Below are 12,808 nucleotides of genomic sequence, written 5' to 3' on the forward strand. Positions count from 1 at the left end.
CAACAATAAATAAATGCTCAAATTAACTAATAATGGCAATCTAGAAAATATGAATGCCGTTATCAACCATTGTAAACTAAATCAATAATTTTTAAAATTCTGTTGCTTGAAATTCAGGTCTGTGCTTAAAAAAAAAAGGACTGAAGAATTTTAATTTATGATAAACTTAGTTAACAGCTATTAACAGTCTTCTCTACCCATGACTACCCGAGGCGTTACAAGGAATTAACAGCACACACACTTGCTTTGGTGTGTAAGGCTGCTGCATGCCACATCTCAGAGCATCGACTCACTCAGCTGTGTAAAACACTTCCTGAGAGACGGCAGAAGCAGAAATGAGCTGGCTCTGACTCTGAATCCCCCACTTACAAGCCAGGACCTGATTTGTTGGTATCTCTGAGCGTGGTTGCTGGTCTGAAGGAAACCTACTCCATGCGTGGTTTGGGGGATGACGGCTCTGAGGAGGTCCCCAAGGATCCCGGTGTGGGCAGGGCTGAAAACTTGCTTCAAGCCCACCGTGGTCGATGTGCTTGCTTCCACTGAGAGCACGAGCTCTTCGTGGTCTACACAGAGGCCAGGGTCCCAGCTTCCCGGAACCGGCAGAACCACGGCCTCATCCAAGCGACTCTCAAGGCCCAGCGGAGGCCTGGAAGCCAACGAGAGGCCAGTGAGGCCTGTAGCCGGACTCGGGTCTCCCACCTGACAGCTTCTTCTCCTTTCTCTAAGGCTCAGCTTTCCGGCACAAGCCTTTCTAACTACATTATTTATTTATGGTCTTACACATGTCACTTAAGCAAACCCAAAAATCATCTAATTGGCAATATGAAAAACTTATTTCATTCCTGGATGCAAAAAAAATTTATGCAGCACCCACAGAGTATATTCCCTACTCGCGAGTGCTCTGAATTTTGTACTAATCTGATATCAACTAGGTTAACCATAAAATGTAATGATAGATATTGCAGAATACATAAAATCTGTTTCCACCACTTTAACCATTTTTTGGGTTTTTTTTTTTTTTTTAAGTCTAAAGGGAATGGGAACTGTTAAGTAAGACTGCGTGACTTTAATTTGTACTTTGACTTAAAACTAAAGAGTAGTGGAGTCTGTCTGAGTCCGATCGGGCTGCTACAACAAGAACACCAGAGGCAGGTGGCCTGTGAGCAATGGAAATGCATTTATCGGATTCCGGAGGCTGGGAAGTCCAAGGTGCCAGCAGACTGGGATTGGCGAGCCCGCTTCCTCACACGCAGAAGGGGCAAGGTGGCTCTCTGGGGTCTCTCTCATGAAGAGAGCAACCCTACTCCCACGTGAGGGCTAGCCTTCAGGACCTCTGAATACCAGCACACTGGGGGTCATGAGGTCAACATACAACTCTGCGGGGGGCACAGACTTTCAGTGCAGAGTGGGGAGGCACGGTGTCCATGGTTCTAAGACCACTGCTACCCAGGGGAGCACCCACCTTGTTGATCCAGTACGTGACGGCGTCCTCGATGTCGTAGGGCAGGTCTGTGGCCTGGAAGAAGGCTGAGTACTGCTGCGCGCAGGCGGCCACCTTCTCCACGCTGACCATCTCCACGGTGTAAGCCATCATGAGGGTGTCAATCATGGCCAGGTGAGCGCTCTGGAGACAGACCGAGAACGACCGTTAGAATCACTCTGAGAGACGGCTGCCTTTATACTGTTAAATGTTACTAACACTGCCTAACAAACGGGAGCAGGACTAAAGGCCATGAACAGTAAGCCTTGATAAGAGCATACACGGCACACACAGGCCAGGGCTGAGCTCAGGTGACCCAACCAGTTTATCACTCAGATGCTCCCTGAGGATCTCCATGCAAGGCGCTCACCATCTCCTACTCAGAGGAGGCTCCTTGTCCTGCTTTTCCTGGTTTTGAGAAGGTCACGATCATTTACTCAACAACACGACTGCAGACTTCAGCATCACCTCTGAGCGAGCTGTCTCTCGTCCGCAAGGAGCCGTGTACAGACTCCACTCCTGAAGTGTCCTCGAGTCTCGCCTCCTTGTCTGCCCACCTCCATTCCAGCTCATTCCAGCTCAGACACCACCACTTCTCACCCCAAACAAGGCAAAGAAGCCCCTGCTTTTCCCGGCTGCAGCTCCCCCCCATCCTCTGCCTCCATCACAGGACTGCTACTCTTTCCTTTGCTGCTGTCTTTCAAGAGGGGTAGTTTCATACAGAAATGTTACATCGCGGCAGCGGCAGGGGGTAAGGTCTTAAAATTTCCCAACATTACAAACTTCCTAAAGTCGAAAGCACCCTGTCCTCTCCTACTCCCCAAGCAGTGCCCATGGTCTGGAATGTATTCTCACCAAAAACTGTACTCCCCCACCCCCCAGGTAGACACTCACACTGCCTCCTGCCCTTTGGCATCGTAAACACACCACCACCCTGTATTTCTCCAGGGACAACTTTCACTGTGGGCTGCTGGGCCCGAGGGCAACCACACGTGCAGTTCTGAGAGACAACCACGAATCTGCTCGCTAGAAGGGTGGGGCAGCTTTCATCTCCCCCCAAGAGTGTTGCCAAGGGTGCCTGTTTCCCCACATTTTAGGTCAACATCAGACATAATGCACTTTTAATCATCTGTTATCCAGTCTGCAGGTTAAAACCTTCCCCTGTTCAGACAGCACATTTCTCTGATTAATGAGGATGGGCATCTTTCTATACGTTTAGCAAATATTTGTATTTTTCCCCTCAGAAAACTGCTAGCTCATACCTCTGGCTTACATTTCTCTGTGAGATGGTCACCTTTCCATCTGTATTCTTGATCTGTAAGAGCTCATTATTTATTAGGTGTCATTTAATCATCAAATACCTTTTTCCAGCTTATCTTTGGACTTTCTACTTTATTTGGAATGTAATATTATATTAAGAACCAGAGATAAAACTGCCAACATCTGTTGCATCACAGAAAAAGCAAGAGAATTCCAGAAAAACATCTACTTCTGCTTCACTGACTACGCTAAAGCCTTTGACTATGTGGATCACAACAAATTGGAAAATTCTTCAAGAGATGGGAATACCACACCACCTTATCTGCCTCCTGAGAAATCTGTATGCACACTCAGAAGCAACAGTTATAACCAGACATGGCAACAACAGGCTGGTTTCAAACTGGGAAGAGTATGTCAAGAATGAATATTATCACTCTGCTTATTTAACTTATATGCAGAGTACATCATGAGAAATGCTGGACTGGATGAAGCATAAGCTGGAATCAAGATTGCCAGCAGAAATATCAATAACCTCAGATATTCAGATGACACCACCCTTAGGGCAGAAAGCGAAGAAGAACTAAAGGGTCTCTTGAAGAAAGTGAAAGAGGAGAGTGAAAAAGTTGGGTTAAAACTCAACATTCAAAAACTAAGATCATGGCATCTGGTCCCATCACTTCATGGCAAACAGATGGGGAAACATGGAAACAGTGATGGACTTTATTTTTTTGGGCTCCAAAACCACTGCAGATGGTGACCACAGCCATGAAATTAAAAGACAAGTACTCCTTGGAAGAAAAGCTATGACCAATCTAGACAGCATATTAAAAAGCAAAGACATTACTTTGCTGACAAAGGTCTAGTCTAAGCTGTAGTTTATCTAGTAGTCATGTATGGATGTGAGAGTTGGACCATAAAGAAAGCAGAGCACCAAAGAATTGATGCTTTTGAATTGTGGTGTTGGAGAAGACTCTTGAGAGTCTCCTGGACAGCAAGGAAATCAAACCAGTCAATCCTAAAGGAAATCAATCTTGAATATTCATTGGGAAGACTGATGCTAAAGCTGAAGCTCCAATACTTTGGCCATCTGATGCAAAGAACTGACTCACTGGAAAAGACTTTGATGCTGGGAAAGACTGAAGGCAGGGGGAGAAGGGGACGAGAGAGGATGAGATGGTTGGATGGCATCACTGACTCAATGGACATGAGTTTGAGTAAGCTCCGGGAGTTGGTGGTGGACAGGGAAGCCTGGTGTGCTGCTGTCCATGGAGTTGCAAAGAATCAGGCATGACTGAGTGACTAAACTGACTGAACTGAATATTATATTGCAGAGAAGGTCTAAATATTGAATATTTACTTGGTAAAACCTGCCAATCTTAATGTTCTCCTCTATGACTGCAATTTCTCCCAAGTTTACAAAAGGCTCCACACCCCCCAAGAATATAAGAAAACTATACATTTTTTTTATTACCTTAAATCCACGTGGAATGACTTCTGAAGACGTTATAAACAGGGGACTAAGTTATGTTTCCAAATCAGAGATGCCATCATCTCATGCTCCCATAAAATCGACTTCATCTTCTACACAGTAAAGTCTAAGCTCCTTAAAAAGGGGAGTGCTCTTTATTAGCTGGCTCCACCCAGCAATCCAGCTTCACAACCTGCATTTCCCTCCCCTGTCTACACTCCCTTCAGAGCAGCTGCGGCAGAGCCCCGCTGTCCCCACGCCTGTGGCCCGGCTTCCCGCCCCACCCTCCTCACTGCAGGCAAGTCCTGCTCCAGGTCTGAGTGTCACCCCCTCTGACTCGCTTTCCAGCTCGTTCTCCCTACAGAGCGAGGACAGCTCCCCGCAGAGTGCTGCTTGCACTAGCATGAAACCCGCCTTTTCTCTCAGTTTTACTGAGACGTCACCAACATAGCGCACCGTGTGAGTTTAAGCCTGGACACACGGCACTGTGAAATGACGGGTACAAGAGATTCAGTGACAGGTGCACCGAATCCTGACTGAGTCCTGGCGTGGCCACAAGCAACAGCATCTTTACACAGCTCCTTGGACGAGGCTAGTGAGCACCGCACAGACTGGCTGGCCACAGGATGGGCACTGGCTCCCTGGTGAGAGAGTGAGACCCCAAGGGCAAGGGCATCTTCGGAGCTACCTTCGCATCCCCTGTATCTGACACAGCGCCTGGCAACACACAGGGGCTGAAGGAAGGAAAGGAGCTAACCTACTGCTCACTGTAAAGAGGGAGGCATGAGCTCGACTCTGGAGGTCAGGACGTAGGCTTGACTCGGAGGTGGGGGACCAGGGCACTGAAGACTCAGCAGTGTTGACGGGAGGGCAGGGGCCTGTCAGAAGCAGCATGCTTGATAATGGCCAACAGAAAACCAGTGCTGACTCAGATGCTGTGCTGAGTACTTTACTAACATACCAGCTCTTCCATTTCAAATCTGTTCTGAATTAAGACTGGAGATAACATACACCTTTTCTAACCCTTAAAGCTTGGAAGGAAGCATCACTCATGCTCTTAACGTGAGGAAGCTAAAGCTCTGAAAGTTAAAATGGTCTGTCCCAATCCATGCGCTGCTTCTACTGTGTCATCCAGTTGGCAGAAATTAAATCAGCTAGTGAGGCAAGAAAGATGTTCTGGAAATGATAAACAGACATCATATTCAAGAAAGAAAAGCAAGCACATGAACTTCCAGTCGTATTTTCACACACTCCGCCTCCCTGTCAGGCTGCTACTGTCCGGGGACCCGAGGTCTTCCTTCAGACTCGGGGGGACTTGGTGTCCACCCTGTGTGCCTTCACGCGAGGGTTCACGCGCACTCTCTGCTCACCTGAGCCCTAGGGGGTGGGGCCCTGTCTTTCTCAGCTCTGCTCCCAGCACAAGGGCTTAATAGCATTCCAAAGCATAATTCTACTGAACAAACTGTGGAAAAACATCTCAAGAGCTATAAAACCATTCACATCCTCTTTACTAAGACTCTTTCTCTTGGCAATTTATTCCACAGATAAGATTTAAGAGAGAAAAAAAGACCTGCATGAATGAAATTGACCATTACTCAATTATATGCAAGAAGAAAGGAAGCAATGGTACAGCCACAATTAAGAATTCATGCTCTCCTAAGCTATTTAACAACAGGAGAAAATGTGCTCAACATAATACTGAGTGGAAAAAGCAACACCTGTAATAATGTTCACAAGACAAACATGCACATGGGGAGAGATACATGTGTGTACATACACATCCTGAATACACCTATAATATACATAAGACAGGAAGAGAAAGGACAAGAATAAAAGTAAAACTTGCTTAGACATGACCCTATAATAATATGCAGAACATTACATATAATCAGTAATATATTTTCAGAACAAACGTCATCTCACTGATTACTTCAAAATACTCCTAAATTCAAGAACAAATTTAAAAACTTATTCCACTACTGTGTTTATAGATATTTCCATAAGATGTTCACCTACTTTTAACCTAAGAATCTTCAAACTTGAGTATTATTTTTTTACCCCTTAATTTTATAATGTGGAGAAGTAATTTAAAAATTATGTATAACAGGAACTGTATACATAATGAATCTAGACAAGATCAACAGTGAAAAATAAATGGTAGGCTACAATCAATCCATCTGGACTGATTTATGTCTTTAAATTAAATACACACGTTCAATTTTTTACCCCAAGAATTAAGGCCAAATAGTAACAGCAGCCTGTTTGGCCTGGAGAATCCCAGGGACGGCAGAGCCTGGTGAGCTGCATCTATGGGGTCGCGCAGAGTGACCGCCAGCACTGAGAGCGGCGCTGTGAGACGCGCGGCCACCGGCCAGAGCAGGGAACGGCCGGCGCGCAGTGAGAGCGCCAGGGGGCGCCCGCCCGCAGCCTGCGCACCTCTGGGCGCTGCCGGAGGCGGCGGCCACCAGGAGGCAGCACAGAGCCGGCCCGGGAGCAGCGGCAGAAAGGCTGGGTACTTCCCGCATCTCAGGGAAAGGAGAGGACAGGAGGCCGGGAGCTCACGGAGCCGCTAGCAGCTTCAAGAGATGGGTTACAGGGTCACGTTACCTCCAACCAGTGGAGCCTGGACAAAACTCAGTCACCTGCATGTATCAGAAATGAAGGTTAAGGCTGCTAAATAAAGAGCACTGAAGTGCTGCTGGCCAGACGGTTATTAACGAGTCTCAAAGATGAATGAGACCCAAGTTCTACTACTTCATGGCTCTTGATATTCTTTGATCAGGTGCAGATACAGGACCAAGAGAGTATTTCCTGAACTGAACTCCAGCCCTATGGCACAGTGGCCAGTGCCCTGGGCCCACGCCCCCTGCAAGGGCACGGGGGACGTGGGCAAAGCTAACAGACCAACAGGAACGCTGAGACCTGGAATGATGCTGCTGAGATGGTTCACAGCAGCACACACACATCGCACAGGAATGCTGAGACCTGGAATGATGCTGCTGAGATGGTTCACAGCAGCACACACACATCGCACCAGTGTGCCAAACTGAATTCTGGTTCAGAAAATGAAATTTTACACATCACTTATTTATATAAACAAGCTTACCATAATTTTCATTTATCCTTAACTTACACAGAGACACAAGGAAAACAGCACTTAAAGCCCTACTGAGACACCACTTCCCACCAGGAAGGCTGTAATTAAAAAGTCAGATAATAACAGCCACCAGCGAGGACGTGGGGAGGCAGGAGGCCTCGTGCTCCGCTGCGGGGGACGTCACACGCGCAGCCACTGTGAGGGTGGCGGAGCCTGGGAGAGCGCAACACAGGGTTCTCGCGGGCGCGGCGCCCCCGCCCTCAGCTGGACAGCGGAGGGAACCAAGACGCATTCACACAAAAGCTCTACACAAACATCCACGGTGGCATTATTTGTAGTAGCCAGATGGCATCAACAGATGACTGGGTAAGCAAAAATGATACATCCATGGTATTCTGAATGGAATGTAACTTGGTAAAGACCGACAAACATGGGAACCTGGTAATGCTGAGCCACACACACACACACACACACTCTATTACTCCATTTATATAAAATGTCCAGAACGGACCACTGCAGAGAGACACAGAGCAGGTCAGGGGTCGCTGGGTGCTGGGGGCGGGAGAGTGCTTCTTTCTGATGAAACTCTTCTCACAGGGACTGCGGTCGAGCTTACGCCACTCTGAATACACCAAGCCAGTGCACAGGACCCCTGGAACGCATGAACGGCACACTCTGTCAGATACATCTCAGCTGCTCCCCCCCAATCACATTAACTTCTGATGCCCCCGTGCCCTGAGGGGCCGCCCCAGCCAGGGCACGGTGCACGCGGAACGCACGAACTGTGCACTGTCGGTCACATCTCAGCTGCTACCCCCAATCAAGTGAACTTCTGATGCTTCCCTGCCTCCTTTCCAGTGTGAACACCTCATAAACCACCTGAGCTCTGAGGCAGGCAGTCAGCCATATCCATGTTTGCAAAGTGTCCTTAAAAGGACTTCAAGGTGAAGCAAAACTGATTTTTTTAGACAGCCTCATATTTTAGACATTGTTAAAAAGTGAATTAAACATGCTTATTACGAGTTTGCTTTCTATATAAATTTAAGTATGAAATATTTATGTATGAAGTGATGATAAAAATAAATATGCTAAATTAATTCTAGTTTCCTCCCACAGATATTTATGTTCACTTTCTTAAGGCACTAGCTAATTGCATAAAAGGTATACACAGTTTACTTGAAAAGGTTATCATTTATGATCTCTCTTAGATAACCTTAATTATTTTAATAGCTAGAATGAGAGGTTACTATAGTTGGTAAGAGAGTAGAAATGTTCCAGAGCAGATTTATTTTCAATCATAATCTCTGTCCTCCGGTATGACAAGATCTTAGCACACCAAACGCTCAGCCTGTCGTGGGAATCCGCAAGCAGCCAGCAAGTCAGGGCTCGGCACTTTCACTTCCACGGCCCTGGGTTCAATTCCTGGTCAGGGAACTAAGATCTCACAAGTTTAAAATGAAACAAAAAACAACTGGCCTATCAAACGTAGGCTAGTCCTAGGGGCAAAAAGCACTGGCCTTCAAACAAAGGCAGAGCAGCATTAGCGGCCCCCAGACAGAGGCTACCCTGGACGGAGGCAGAGGACCGCCGGGTGGCAAGGGGCTGAGCCCTGCCTACAGCAGGACTGGGGCTGTCCCAGGCACAGCAACGCCGCACCCAGCCTCCAACCTGCACGAGACATGGACGGGGCAGTCACTCTGCTACACCGCGGGGAACACGCGCTACCCCTGGGGCCCTGGCAAGGGAGGCGCCGTCCAAGAGAGCCAGACCCTTCACGTGACATTTGCTTGTGACCACACTGAACTGACACTGCTATTGCACCCAGACCTACTGGGTCAGACAAGTGAAGAAAGAGAGAAAGGCAAACAATAGGGTCACCAGCAGGTAACTCAGCACAGTGATACCCGCTCAGCGGCCGTTTAATTCTGCCTCAACTGGACAAGTACCGCGTGCCGCACCGCAGAGCAGGCGGGGCTCTCTTCAGTCCACGTCTAAGGGCACTGAGCTCCTGACTCCACTCAGTCACTCCCATGTGGTGACTCTCATCATCACCCAGGGGAGAACTGCTTCCAAGATAACGTTGAACCAAACTGAGATGAAGCTTTACTGCAAAGGGATGTATGTGAGACACAGCCCAGCCCAGCTGTCTTCCAAAACTCAAGTCCTGGACCAACGAGAGACACGGTGGTGTCTCCGGAGCAGCTCCAGCACTTCCTCTGGACCACACTTAACCTCACGCAGGCCTCCCCTGGCAGCCCAGTGGTTCACGACTCCTTAATCTAGTGCAGGGGGAGAGTTTGATCCCTGGCTGAGGAGCGAAGATCCCCTATGCTTGGTGTGGGAAAACAGAAGCAGTACTGTAACAAATTCAATTAAGACTTTAAAAATGGTCTACCTCAAAAAAAAAAATTCTTAAAAAAACACATTATTCAAAACAAACAACCTCAAAGGGCAACTTACACACGTTAACTAAGGCTCTGTCAGGTGGACACAGACAGGAAGGACAGCCAGTAGCAAATAAACACGGTAAACAAAGAAAGTGGGCTACAGCAGCGGTTCTCAGTGTGGTCAGCCATTAAAATCATGCATCTCCTGGCCCCGAACCTCAGAGGGCCCAGGCCCACCTCCTAGCAGGAATCTCGCCTCCACAGCCCTTCATCACAGCAAACTGACCGTGCCATCACCCCAAAACCGAGGCTAGCAGGGGCTTCCGAGAGCCCACCCCCTTCCCGGGCCTGCACCTCCTCCGCTCCCGCAACGCCAGTGACGGCAGGAAGAGCGCCGGTGTTCAACCCCGACTCCACACCCGCGACATCATCCCAGACAGGGCCCTCGGTGTCCTTGCGTACAAGCGGGGTGTCTGAGGCAGCGCCGTTCACATCAGGAGGCGGGCTGCCGAGGGGACTCAAAGGCGCCGGGACGAGGGCCGGCGGAGGGGGCACTGGGGGAGGCACCACGGCCACGCCGAGAGCTGCGTGCTGCCGGCGCTGCCCTCGGACGGGGCCCTGGGCAGGCGCTCGTTGGAAGACTGAGGCCGGGTGTCAGTTCTGGGTGACTGAGGACTCCTGCGACACGTGTATGTTCTTCCAGCACTCAGTGCCTCAGTCGTGTCCGACGCTGTGTGGCCCCATGGACTGTAGCCCCCCAAGATCCTCTGTCCGCTGGATTCTCCAGACAAGAGGAGGTTGCCATTTCCTACTCCAGGGGATTTTCCCGACCCAGGGATCAAACCCATGGCTCGGCAGGCGGAACCCTCACCATGGAGCCACCTGGGAAGCCCTGTCTCTACCGCAGTGTGTTCAGATGAGATCAGGTGCGTTCAGGGTGGTGTGGCTCGGGACAGCCTGTGTGTTCCTCCATGACTGGGGTGCAGCAGCCCCCCTGGGATCTTAAAGAAAGGGCCTAGAAGCAAGAACACGATAAATGCGCCTGCACCCAGATCCTGGTTTCTAAATAACATCTCCTCATTAAAATAAACCCAAGCCTCTTTAGAAAACAGCTGATTCCAAGTCAGAGACAAGAAAAGCCCAAAGGAAGCTTGGAATATCTAGTTGTGTCAGAAAGAAAAAAGGATTTAAAAACTGTCAAAAGGATACAGGAGCCGGCCTAAAGGGGCACCCACTGGCCAAACACAAGCCTACATGAGTATAAAAAAGATGAATGACAAGAATGAATTACAACACACTCAAAAAAAGAAAAAAGAATCCATGAGTCCACAGTGACAGTCAAAGGGGGAAAGGAGGATGGGAAAGCTTGTCTTCACATAGCAATGCTAGGTAGAAATGGACAAGGAATGAGAGAATTCTTCAATCACAATATCACAACCACCAATGCAGTCACTGATTCAGGCAGAACCCACCCCAGAGATGCTAGAACCACAAGAGGGAGGATCACTGGGGAGCACAACATGCCAATAAATGTCAAAGCATCAGCCCTCATGACACCTCTGTGCTTCAAAGGAAACATGGTCACCCTCAGAGCCTCCAGTAACGGGACACGATGAGACTGATTCAACACCACCCTGGTGTATAACACACACTACCGACCCATGTCATGGAATTCATGTCCTACAACACACCACCTGTTCAGGTCATGGCATTCATGTCATGTAACACACACCACCTACTCATGTCACAGCATTCATGTATACAACACACACCACCTACTCATGTCACAGCATTCATGTATACAACACACACCACCTATTCACGTATATAACACGTATACCTACTCATGTCATAGTGTTCACATATATAACACACACCACCTATTCACGTTTATAACACACACACCTATTCATGTCACAGCATTCATGTATACAACACACACCACCTATTCACATATAACACGCATACCTATTCATGTCATTGCATTCATGTATATAACACACACCACCTATTCACGTTTATAACACACACACCTATTCATGTCATAGTGTTCACATATATAACACACACCACCTATTCACGTATATAACACACACACCTCTTCATGTCATAGTGTTCACATATATAACACACACCACCTATTCATGTATATAACACGCATACCTATTCATGTCTTAGTGTTCACATATATAACACACACCACCTATTCACGTATATAACACGTATACCTATTCATGTCACAGCATTCATGTATATAACACACACCACCTATTCACGTTTATAACACACACACCTATTCATGTCATTGCATTCATGTATATAACACACACACCTACTCATGTCACAGCATTCATGTATATAACACACACCACCTATTCACGTATATAACACACACGCCTGTTCATGTCATAGCATTCATGTATATATAACACACACCACCTATTCATGTATATATCACGCACACCTATTCATGTCATAGCATTCATGTATATAACACACACCACCTACTCATGTCATGGCATTCGTGTCTAAAGATTGCAATCTGAACCTCATCAGGAGGAAACAAATCAGATAAATCAGGATTAGGGTATATTCTAGAAGCCAACTTGCTTGCATTCCTCAAAAATGTTAATGTCATGATTTAATAATAAAATAAGGGGGGGGAGAGGTAACTGTTCTAGAAGTGGAAGAGCAAAAAAGGCAGGACAACAGAAGTAGATGATCTCTGATTGGCTTCTGGTCCGAAAAGGGTTAAAGAAAAGCTATAAAGAACATTTTGGGCACAATAATTGGAGAAATAAGACTATGGATTATGTATTAAATAATAATAGTGTAGCAACATTTAAATTCTCAGTGTAACCATGGTATTTTGGTTATACAGAAAAATGTCCTTGTTTTCGTAAGATACTGAAAGGAGTGTGTGTGTGTGTGTGTGTGTGTGTGCGCGCACGCGCGCAGAGAGATAAGAAAGGAAGAGGTAGGAGAGAAGCAAATATGGGAAAATCTGAGTGTCAATTATTCTTTAAGTCCAGAAGAATGAAAAGTTGAAGAAAAGGCAATTTAGAAGCAAACAAAACCATATTCATTTTCCACAGACCTGAGGAAGTACGCTTACA

At 47.3% G+C, this 12,808-nt stretch overlaps 1 protein-coding gene across 4 annotated transcripts in view; it reads right to left on the reverse strand.

The window, feature by feature from the left end:
- The window catches only part of CAMSAP2 (calmodulin regulated spectrin associated protein family member 2), a 91,494-nt gene that overhangs the window by 35,536 nt on the left and 43,150 nt on the right, over positions 1-12,808 (reverse strand). For all 4 annotated transcript variants that reach the window (XM_020906982.2, XM_020906980.2, XM_020906981.2 and 1 more), the window contains exon 3: positions 1,463-1,624. In XM_020906982.2, coding sequence (XP_020762641.2) covers positions 1,463-1,624 — 162 coding nt within the window. The remainder of the gene's footprint in view (positions 1-1,462; positions 1,625-12,808) is intronic.

This window comes from Odocoileus virginianus, chromosome 11 (genome assembly GCF_023699985.2).
Source record: "Odocoileus virginianus isolate 20LAN1187 ecotype Illinois chromosome 11, Ovbor_1.2, whole genome shotgun sequence".
NCBI lineage: Eukaryota > Metazoa > Chordata > Mammalia > Artiodactyla > Cervidae > Odocoileus > Odocoileus virginianus.